The sequence below is a fragment of the Bufo gargarizans genome, chromosome 6, assembly GCF_014858855.1.
Source record: "Bufo gargarizans isolate SCDJY-AF-19 chromosome 6, ASM1485885v1, whole genome shotgun sequence".
Lineage (NCBI taxonomy): Eukaryota > Metazoa > Chordata > Amphibia > Anura > Bufonidae > Bufo > Bufo gargarizans.
In genome coordinates this window covers 256568719-256580929 of record NC_058085.1, presented here as the reverse complement: position 1 = coordinate 256580929, position 12211 = coordinate 256568719, and the positions used below count along the sequence as shown (strand labels likewise).

The following is a 12211-nucleotide window of genomic DNA, read 5'->3' as shown; positions in this document are numbered from 1 at the left end:
AAATGCAAACTGTATGGGGACAAATGATTATACTAATGATAGTTCTTTTATTGGATGTAAATGCACTAAGCGTCGATTGAATGCCATATTGTTGATCAACACCCACTTACATTATCTGCCCATTTAAATGGGCCCTTAGTCCTTCTCACACAGCTACAGTGATCATCAGAAAGGAGATCGCTGCTATACTGTAACAAGCTGGGTGTTGGGGTCTATGTACAGAGAGTAGGGATACCCTGAGGTCAACTCAAGAACTTTTATTCACTCCTTGAGATTTTCAGATTTTGGGGAAAATGCTCTTAAACTGGTGATATCTTACATATAGTTCTTACTGGAAATCTGATCCAGGGCCTAAGGTGAAGAGCCTCCTCCTAGACCCCAGGGCAGGTTTTATTTGCGCTGCCGGCACCTTGCGCACATTAATGAAGTGTTAGTACATTGTGACTTCTCCTCAGTCTATAAATAGATCCGTGCGGCTCTTACGAGCAGTGAAACGGCTCCATTAGTGTTTTAATTGATGGCTTGCGATGATGAGAGCAGACGTGCTCCCCTCCTACTGAGCTGCTAAGCAGGATTAATTGGAAGCTGTTAAAATAGGAAGTCGTCAGATTTTATGCACTCGACTTACATGCGGCTGGCACGAAACGGCTAAACCTGCAGAAATGGGTGTGATGTGGGTACATATCCATGTGTGTTTTTAGAGCAATATGCAGTGCATTTGGAAAGTCTTCAGACCCTTTAATTTTTTTTTACAATTTGTTATGTTGTTACAGTATGTTGCGGTGATAAAATAAATATAAAAAAAAATCGTTCCCCCCCATTAATCTGCACTCAATACCCCATAAGTGAAAACCGAGTGTTCAAAATCTTTGCAAATTTATTGAAAAGGAAAAATTAAAAACCTTGCATTGGCATAAGTATTCAGATCCTTTACTCAGGACTTAGTTGAAGCCCCTTTGGCAGAAATTACAGCCTCTAGTCTTCTTGGGTATGATGCCGCAAGGTTGCACACCTGCATTTGGTGATTTTCTGCCATTCTTATCTGAAGATACTCTCTCAAGCTCTGTCAGGTTGGATGGGGACTGTGTCCAGAGATGTCTGGGTCAGGGCTCTGGCTGGGCCACTCGAGGACATTCACAGAGTTGTTCCTCAGCCATTCCTGTGTTGTCTTGGCTTTGTGCGTAGAGCTGTTGTCTTGTTGGAAGGCAAATTTTCAGGCCAGGCTGAGGTCCAGAGCACTCTGGATCTCTGTACTTTGCTCCATTTATGTTTCCCTCCACCCTGATCTGTCTCTGTCTTTCCCTCCACCCTGACCTGTGACTTCTTTGAGAAAAACATTCCCACAGCATGATTCTGCCACCTCCATGCTTCACTGTAGGGATGGAATTGGGCAGTGCCTCATTTCCTCCAAAGATGACACTCAGAATTGAGACCAAAAAGTTCAATCTTGGTTTGATCAGACCAGAGAATCTTGTTTCTCACAGTCTGAGAGTCCTTTGGGTACTTTTTTTTGTTGCAAACTTTCATGTGTCATTTACTGAGGAAAGTCTTCTTTCTGGGCACTCTGGCCCAGATTGGTGGAGTGCTGCATCGATGGTTAACCTTCTGGAAGTTTCTCCCATCTGCAAAAAGGATCTTTGGAGCTCAGCCAGAGTGACCATTGCATTCTTGGTTCTTTCTCTTACCAAAGCTCTTCTCCCCAATTACTCAGTTTGGTGGGGTGCCCAGCTCTACGAAGAGTCCTGGTTGTCCCAATCTTCTTCCCTTTAAGGATTAAGGAGGTCACTGTGCTCTTGGGAACTTTCAGCGCAGCAGAATTTATTCTGTGCCTCCACAGAGCTCTACAGGCTTAGTTTTTGCTCTGCTATGCATTGCCAACTGTAAGACATTATACAAAACAGGGCTATGTCTTTCCAAATCATGTCCAATCAACTGAATTTACCACAGGTGGACTTCTTTGAGAAACATCTCAAAGAGAAATGGGAGGAATCAAGTGCTAAAGTGTCATAGTAAAGGATCTGAATACTTATGTCCATGCAAAATTTTTGTTTTTCCTTTTTAATAAATTAGCAAAAATTTCTAAAATTCACTTTCTCATTGTGGGTAATAAATGGGTTAACATTTTTATTTTAGCACAACATAACAAAATGTGAAAAAAGTGAAAGGGTCTGAAGACTTTCCGAATTCCCGATATACTGTATGTTCCCATCCCCCATAAAGCTGCTGCCTGTTACATTTCACTTTCTAAAGGAAGCAGTATGTTATATTGGATCACTTGCTGAGTGCATAAATACCCAGTTGAAAATCCAGTGGATCCAGTGTCTGCTGTACAGATATTGAATTTAGATGTTGCATGTGAACATTGCCCACCATGGTGTCACCAGGCAGTTTTGCCAATCAGGACACTAGAAAATCTAGATGATAGTCTCCATACTAGTATTTATTCAGCTTTCCTAGAAACAAATACAATAAAGAAACAGCTGCATATAGTTTGACACTTGACAGGTGAGAACCATTCAAGGACCTCTAATTACTGGGAATTTCTGATCGGGATATAACTATAGGGATGATAATAATGACCTGCACTCTGTGGATGACACATAACCTGCTCTTACCTTGCCATATCTGGTGGCGAATGTTCCAGTAAGTAATGAGTGGAAGATGATAATCGTCTCATCCAAATCCCACACGAAGACGCGCTGTGACAAGAAAGAGGAGCACATTTTATTACAGGGCAGAACATGTCCATTGTATAAGGCCAATAAAGCAGAGCCCACTGATGCTGCATTGTCACTGAATGTCCTACATCACACTGAACAATCATCAGCCTCGCACCTCACCAGTGTGCATGGATGACCAGGGAATAGCACCAAAAATAAAACTACTCAGCAGACTCATTACTGAATTCTTTACTTTCTTTTACATTATTAATATTTGTAAACCATCATAGATCTATATCAGTGGCGGATCTATAGAAGGTGCAGAAAGAGCATGCGGTCACACCAGGGGCCTTGTGTGTAAGAGTCAAAAGACCCCATTAACAGCACATAGTGTTATAAGAATACAAGTACTTAGCTGCAGCCCTGACATTAACAACCAATAAGACACCTCTTTTCTGAAGCTGTGACCTAGTGGTATACTGCAAAAAGGGGTTAAAACGGTAACTATTATGTAGTTTCATTGTTTTCTCCAGTGATGGCTGCATATGGGGTTAACAGGCCGCGTATGGGGATAGTAGGGGCTACTCCACCCATCCCTCTAGTGATGCTGTTGCTCAGTTTAGTGAGGAGAGAGAGAGCGAGAAAAGCAGCAGCATAGAGCAGCAGAGAGCAACCAACCCAGGATACAGGAGGAGACAGTTCCAAACACCAGCCTCTGAGAAAGAAGGGAACATTAATTCTGGATAGTTAAGCAGCCATTACAAGGGGATTGTGCTGGATATATACGACTGTGGACATAATGCACATTTAAGGCTCTGGGCTCTATAGCATGTTTTATGGGTTACAAGCTTCCAGCTCCCAGGCATATGCTACAAACAGACTGCTGGACTGTTTAAGGACTACACCCCGCCCCTGACATTGTAGTGCCACTTATTGATAGAATTGCATCCCTTGGCTGGATTAAAGAGAAAGTACAGATATATTGGAAAACTGACTCAGGAATGGCCCATCTTTGAAGCTCAGGACCATAAATAAGGATTCCTTCCGTCTGGATTTCTCCCTGGATTCTACTAAGTTGTGTCAGGATATAGAAACAAGCAGATGAGATTGATACGGGCAGCGGCGCACCACACAAGTTCCCACGATAAGTGGAGATTAGATGTACGTGCAGCACTGTATCATCTGCTGGATTCACCCTGGGGGAGATCACAGTGTATCCCTGCATCTTGTCCCCTCCTCTATCTGAAGTCCTGGCAGAAGCTTCTTGTGTTGGCCGGCTGAGGAATCCACATTACTTTTATATATAGGTCATATTAGGTGCAGTCGTTATAAGGGGAATTATGCAAAACCTCAGCAATACGTTCTGAATATTCACTGTGGACCTGTGACACGACCTGACTTACAATACATACAGTCAGCTATAGCTTGACAAAGTCACATCAGTATTGTCCAAGCTAAAACTGTCCTGTCTGACCATCTATGTGTGAGACTAATAGGCCATTAATCCTCCCACCAGGCACAGCCAGCACCATCCAACCAGCGCCCATCTACATCTGTCATGATGTCTGATTAAACAATATGTTGTGAGGGACCAGACCACGGGATGGTAGGAGAACTCTGGCATGTATGTGGTTAACGGGCCTGTAGTTGCATAGATCATATGTCCACAGGTAAAAAAATATATATTTTTTTCCTGCCGTCTTCACATTTGCTGCCAAACTCACTACAGGACATTTATTTAAATTCATTCAGGGCTTTTCAAGACATAATGTATTTAGATACAAGAATCCTTTGTGAGGCAGCCAATTTTTCGGTAAGCTAGTTTCAAAGTTTTGTCCTACAGAAAAAAGCTAAATAGCCATGTGGAAAAGGCATTAGAGGAAATGGGATTAGTCTGATGCAATGACAAACTACCTCGCTCCACTCTCTATTGTCTCTGAAGCTGATAGATTGCGCTGCATCCCGGTTAGTAGGTCTGGAGGAAAGTCTTGGAATAATTGAACAACTGCAGCTACAACAGAGGCAGTAAAGTGCACTAGTAAGGAAGCTCCCATGGTGGCGCCGCCACTTTGGGACTTGCCACGCTCACTCATAAATAGGAGCTTACTGGTTATCTTCATGTGGTTGAATTTTGTCATTGCCTGTTGTCTGGTCTTTGATGCTGAACAAAGGGTAGTCCCTAACCCATCAGACCTTCCTCTACAGTCTATAGTATTGGACCCGTCCACTATGCATGACCCTAACCCATCAGACCTTCCTCTACAGTCTATAGTAAAGGACCCGTCCACTATGCATGACCCTAACCCATCAGACCTTCCTCTACAGTCTATAGTAAAGGACTCGTCCACTGCGCATGACCCTAACCAATCAGACCTTCTTCTACGGTCTATAGTAAAGGACGCATCCACTACACATGCCCCTAACCTATCAGACCTTCCTCTACTGTCTATAGTAAAGGACTCATCCACTATGAATGACCCTAACCCATCAGACCTTCCTCTACAGTCTATAGTAAAGGACTCGTCCACTGCGCATGACCCTAACCAATCAGACCTTCTTCTACGGTCTATAGTAAAGGACGCATCCACTACACATGCCCCTAACCTATCAGACCTTCCTCTACTGTCTATAGTAAAGGACTCGTCCACTATGAATGACCCTAACCCATCAGACCTTCCTCTACAGTCTATAGTAAAGGACTCGTCCACTGCACATGACCCTAACCAATCAGACCTTCTTCTACGGTCTATAGTAAAGGACTCATCCACTACACATGCCCCTAACCTATCAGACCTTCCTCTACAGTCCATAGTAAAAGGACTCGTCTACTATGCATGACCATTTTCCATTAGTCCACTGGCAAACCAGTTACCTATCACAATCTGAACACCAAGGATAGACACACAGACACACACATGCTGTTTGCAGTTGCTTTCTGCGCTGGCTAATGGCCATGGTTCCAATCTGGGAACAACCCACTAAGTATTACTATAAGAAAGCACATTGTGTCATCTGCTGATATCCTGTAGATCTTACAGGCTGCTAACCATTCTAAACCCAAACCATCATTCACACTGGCTTTAGATACTCGATCTTTGAGGTTCTAATTTACATAGATAGTAAAGTTATGACAAGGAAATCTAATCACAGAGTCATCTAGATCTAACGTCAGTCCAAGTCTATAGTGGATAAGAAGGGGGATCGCGCAGGAGATGGAGCCTCTGTCTTCCCCTGCTGAACTTGCCAGACATTCCAATACAAAGTCAGTAAATCACAACCCATTAATTGTTATTGTACATTACTGACATTGCTTTGCATCCCTTCTAATCCTGAACATCTGGCAGGCTTTGGCACCAGTCTATTACAAGCTTACAACTGTTTTCGCTGGCAGAAAAATGCCCACTCAGAATCTGCTCCTTGAAGGACCCATCAGTACTCTCATCTGCACTTGGAGAAATAACTTGCAGGAAGGAAGCCTGTTAGCTAATTTATGTAAGACCAGGAAGAGTCATTACAATCTGATTTCATACAACCTGTAATAGGGGGAAGGGGGGGGGGGGGGGTCATGGATCAAAATATAGGATAATGCTCAAGGAGGAAAACGATGTTCTTTGTTGCATCTGTACTTGGTTTACTTTTTATCTCACTTTCATAGCTTTTCTGGATATAAACAAAACTTTAATAATCGAATACTGAAAAATTATGCAGCTTTCTAATTTGCTTTATGTTTTTGTTTCTCATTATTTTCAAAATCTCTGCTTGTGAACACTCTACATCCAGAGACTGATCATGTCTGACAATGATGTGCATTACGCTCTGACACATTGTAACAAGCCCTAAACTTGTCAGAGTCAGATGTGTTCAGGTAGATCCTTATGGAATTTGTGGATGGGACTGTTCACATATGCATTTGATCGTTGTCACATAGTTACATAGTTAATACGGTTGAATAAAGACATACGTCCATCAAGTTCAACCAAGGGATAGGTGGGGACGCGAATCCCAAAAGGAAGTGAGACTCAGATTTCTACACATTTTCATAATCATTAATGTTTTTTACTTAAAAAAATTAGTCTAAACCCTTTTTGAAACTGTTCACTGTGAAACTGTCCTGTACTGTTCCTGCTGTGACCACCTCCTGAGGAAGTCTATTCCACAAATTCACAGTTCTTACAGTAAAGAAGCTTTGACACTTCTGGAGACTGAACTTTTTCTTCTTCAGTCGGAGGCAGTGCCCCCTTGTCTTTTGAGCACATTTTACATGGAACAGCTTTTTGCCATATTTTTTTGTATGGCCCATTAATATACTTGTATAGGTTAATCATGTCCCCTCTTAGACGTCTCTTCTCAAGACTAAATAAATTCAATTCTTTTAATCTTTCTTCATAACTAAGACCCTCCATGCCCCTCTCCTCTGTACTTTTTCCAGCTGCAGTGCGTCCTTTCTATGTACTGGTGCCCAGAACTGGACTGCATATTCTAGATGAGGCCGCACATGGTTGCACATCCTGCATTACCTACCTCAATCTCATTGTCTACCGCAGGGGAAGGGTCGTTGTTTCGTTTGGACCTTCCTCGTAACTTCACGTCAGAGCCTCTGTGTTGCCGGTCAGTTTCAGAATCTTTTATTGGTGTGGAGGGACCATTGTGAGTGTTATAATCTCCTGCAAAGAAGTAATGGGACAGGGTAAATACAGTTTACAAATGTGGACATCTCTATACTGAGGTCTTTCTTAAGAATGCAGTAAGACAGGAGCATGTCTAATACCACAGACTGGTGAAAACGTCGAAGTGTACTTGATGAATTCTGTCTTGAATATCTCATTGCACAATGATCTATAATACAACACACGCCTACATGTAACCATGTACTCACCTGACAGTGACTCTGAGCTCTGGTTGGAGATGTGGTGAGATGTTTCCTGTAGGGAGTAGGTGGTGGTGGGGATGGTGCTTGGACTGATGTTGTTACTGGGAACATATGGGGAGTTGTAGGATGTGCTATAGTACTGTGCGTATTGTCCTTGACTAAAGCCGGGATATGATGAATATTCCTTAAATGAAATTGAAAGAATAAAGTTTCACATTAGGGATTATGGATTGTTTTGCCTGCTCAATTTGGATGCATTGGGTGAATGGCTAAATTCGAGATTTGTTTTCGCAAGCTTAAAATTACAGTTCTGATCAGAAAAACATGACTGGTTATAAAGTAAATTGACTACTGTCTGCCCCTCACCTGATGTAGACCACTGAAGGTGCTGGCGTTAGTCAAACCATTGGCCCCCTGGTAGAGTCCTGAAGGACCTGGAGGAGAACAACACAATCTTACATGATTCACTGCAGATAATTACCACACTGCCCAACGTTTATATAAAAACTGCATGAATAACTCCCATCATTCTCACTGTGTCTTGTACATGAAAAATGAAATCTCTTACAATAATAAAACCATAATCCAATGTACATTATGTTGATCTTATATTCTAGTAGCTGGTTATCTTCACATGAACATAGTGAGCGGAGGAAGGGATTATGGGATTCTTCAGGATAGCGGAGGATCTGGGGCACACATCCCATTATATCTGAATTACATTTTGCACCACCTACTGGTTACTGTCTCTAGCTCCGCAGGGATCCGCCTGCTGCAACTTCAAAGCATGATTAGCCTGGAACTGGAGGTGACTTCACTTTTAAGATTCTCCTAGACAGGACCCAACAGAGCACAAGGAGGAAAAGGGAGACCATCTGAAGCTGAGATGACCTGCACATGATATGGGTTGGGGAGCAGAGAGACAATGCACTGGTCAATGGAATCTGCAGATAACCATGATTTGAGTCGAGGTGCCAGATGATTTAGGGTGAATTTGCTTCGTATTTTGTAAAGTAATCATTTGTGATCCGTTCTCCTACTACTATACCAATGGATATAGATCCCAGCTCGGAGATATGATGCTCCCAGGAGACAATAACCCATCCTAGAGACATTCTTACTGGACCGTGTCTTTTCTTTGCCTCTTTTCCCCTAAAATCGTGTTTACTTTCATTCGAGATGCTGGATTAGCTGGGGAATGAACAGCTGAACAAACGCTGGCAGCCAAGGGCAGCCACAGATCTCACCCACAGCCATGAGGCTCTGCTGCCATTTGTAGCCTCAGTAAAGCAGAGAGAAATGCAGGAGAGGACGCTCATTATGGGGGCATCTATTACACTTTGCCCCAGACAATGAGTCTTATAAAAGCCCCATTGTCCCCCGGGCTGGTGATAATGTGCTTCTCTATGGTTTTATGATGCTGGCAGGAACTGCACCGCTCTGTGCAATTACCAGTATTTGTGCTTGGCAGAAGAAATCAGCCCCGTATTCAGTAATAAATCCGTCATTCAGCACAGGCAATGCCGAGATTTATTTACTTCACAGGGAGAAGAAGTAAAAGGGTTTTACTCAGAATGTCTGCACATAGCGAGGTCAGCACATATATAGATAAATACGCGGAACATCTGATCGCAATATAATTTATTACCATTATATTCAGTTATAGCCGACAACTTCTCAGTCAGTCATGATATAGAAGCTGGGTGTCGGAAGGAAGAATAGTATAAGCTGAGTGGATATCATGGACGTCTGATCACATTACTATCATACTATATTGTGATGTCAGTAATGGGGGCCAGGGCTGTGACAACCTCTTAGTCATGAAACAGAGGCTGGTTGTCTGAAGTAATAGATGGAATAACTGTTGCTATAACATAAGGTGTATGTGCTCCATGTAAGTCTGATCATGATGTCATTATATTACATCTTATTCAGTGATGTCAGTAATAGGGGGAGGGACTGTGACAACCTCTAAGTCACGATACAGAGGCTGGTTGTCGGCAGTAATACATAGAATAGCTGTTACTGTAATATAAGATGTATGGATTTAACGGATGCCTGATCATGATGTCATCATATTACATCATATTCAGTGATGTCAGTAACAGGGGGCAGGGCTTTGACAACCTCTCCACTGCGGAGGCCGGTTTTTAGCAGTAAAAGTAGTAGTATACCATGTGTGAATCAGCACCAAGCATGATAACTGTACCCAGGAGCTTCTATCCGCTGGTGTTTCTGCACAACCAGTGGCCAAAAATGTGTGACACGTCAGAAGCACAGAGTCAGTTTTAAGAATTGTGTTTCTAATTAATGAAAAGAACAGAGATTTCAGTGATTGCCCGTGTGACGATAACGGCAGCCCCTGGAGACAGGCGCTCAGCACGGAGTACATTCTGTTAAGATGCTGTGTGATTCTGGACGGTTTCCACCCTGGTAATGACAGATAGGAGCAGGCTGCTTCCCCTCTACATGTCGTTCTGACTGGGCTGTGCCTCAATATAATAGGAGTAACAAAGCGGGTAATTTATCTTCCGGCCTGCTCCCAGCACACGGCTGCATACATGTCCTTCCATACAAAACAGTGTGTGTAACATGTTACTGTCAGCCCCAAAATCCGGGAGATTACATGTGGTTAATCATAGGTCAGTACATGCTGCATGCAGTCGTTACAAACATACCGCTATATATGGTACGGTATAAGGTACTGGAGCTCTACAAGTATATATGGTAACAGAGCTCTACAAGTATATAAGATAATGGAGCTCTGTGTGTATATACAGAACTGGAGCTCTACAAGTATATAAGATAATGGAGCTCTGTGAGCATATACAGAACTGGAGCTCTACAAGTATTTATCATACTGGAGCTCTATGAGTATATACAGTAGTGGAGCTGCACAAGTAAATAAGGAAAAGGGGCTCTACAAATGTATAAAGTACTGGAGCTCTACAAGTAGAAAAATGGGGCTCTACAAATGTATAAGGTACTGGAGCTCTACGAGTATAGAAGATAATAGAGCTCTACAAGTATATAATAAAATGGGGCTCTACAAATGTACACGCATCTGGCGCTCTACGAGTATACTGTATTAATAAAATGGGGCTCTACAAATTTATAAGGTACTGGAGCTCTACGAGTATAGAAGATAATAGAGCTCTACAAGTATATAATAAAATGGGGCTCTACAAATGTACACGCATCTGGCGCTCTACGAGTATACTGTATTAATAAAATGGGGCTCTACAAATGTATAAAGTACTGAAGCTCTATCAGTATATATGGTAATGGAGCTCTACAAGTATATAAGATAATGAAGCTCTGTCTGTATATACAATGCTGGAGCTCTACAAGTATATAAGATAATGAAGCTTTGTCTGTATATACAATGCTGGAGCTCTACAAGTATATAAGAAAATAGGGCTCTACAAATGTATAAAGTACTGGAGCATTAAAAGTATATATAGTGCTGTAACTCTACAAGTATATAAGGTAATGTACTTCTATGAATATGTACTGTACTAGAGCTGTAAGAAAATATACAGTACTGGAGCACTATGAATATATATGGTATTGGAGCTCTATAAATATATGGCAGTGAAGCTCTACAAGTATATACTGTATCAGAGCTCTAGGAGTATACACAATAATGGATGTCTACAAGTATATACAGCACTGGAGTTCTAGGAAAATATATACAGTACTAGAATTCTATAAGTATATATGGAACTGGAGCTTTAAAATATGCGGTCCCCATCCAATCTGGATAGATGAATGTCAGAAAATCCCCAAATCCAGGTTTTCAAACCTTGTGGCATCATACCCAAGAAGACTGGAGGCTGTACTCTCTGCCAAAGGGACTTCAACTAAGTCCTGAGGACAGGGTGTGAATACCTATGTCAATGCAATATTTTAGTCTTTCCTTTTCAATAAATTAGTAAGCTTTTGAACATTCTGTTTTCACTTTCTCATTATGGGAGATTGAGTGCAGATTAATGGGGGAAAATGGTCATTTTTCATCTTTTAGCAGAAGGCAACAAAATATGAAATAAATGAAAGGGTCTGAAGACTTTCCAAATTCATTGTATATATATATGGTAATGGGGTTCTATGAGTATATACGGTACTGGGGGTCATATGAATATATATATATATATATATATATATATATATATATTACTGGAGCTCTAGGAATAGCAGACTGTATGAATATATATGGTACTGGGGCTCTAGGAGTATATATAGTACTGTGGCTTTATGAATATTGTGACACAGTGAGAGGTTTGGTCTGGGTCTGGGAAAACAGGTATTTTCCTCCCAGCATGTGCTGTTGGGCTGATTTACAGTCAGGTGAGGTCAAATACCAAACCAGATTTTAAATGCCGTTCCGGGTTTTGGCAGCATCTGGTTGTCCTTAAATAGGCAGCTGGGCTCAGAAGCCATGTCTCTGTGTTAGGATCTGGGAGCCTTGTGTCTGGATGAAGGCTTGCTACCTGTTTGGCGTGAATTACCACCAACTCCTCAAGGTAACTTTTTGTTTGAATATGACAGCTTGTTTTTTCACTTGCCTAAAGTGTGAATAAAACACTGAACTGTTTGATTCAAAGAACTTGTTGTTGCCTCTATACTGCATCCGCTAATCCTCTCTACCAGAGCGAGTACCCACAATATACAGTGGATATAA

At 41.9% G+C, this 12211-nt stretch overlaps 1 protein-coding gene across 5 annotated transcripts in view; it reads right to left on the bottom strand.

The window, feature by feature from the left end:
• EYA2 (EYA transcriptional coactivator and phosphatase 2) overlaps positions 1-12211 on the bottom strand; it is a 118348-nt gene that overhangs the window by 21093 nt on the left and 85044 nt on the right. For all 5 annotated transcript variants that reach the window (XM_044296880.1, XM_044296885.1, XM_044296881.1 and 2 more), the window contains 4 exons: positions 7897-7964; positions 7537-7714; positions 7182-7324; positions 2616-2699 (listed from right to left, as the gene is read on the bottom strand). In XM_044296880.1, the coding sequence (XP_044152815.1) occupies positions 2616-2699; positions 7182-7324; positions 7537-7714; positions 7897-7964 (473 nt within the window). The remainder of the gene's footprint in view (positions 1-2615; positions 2700-7181; positions 7325-7536; positions 7715-7896; positions 7965-12211) is intronic.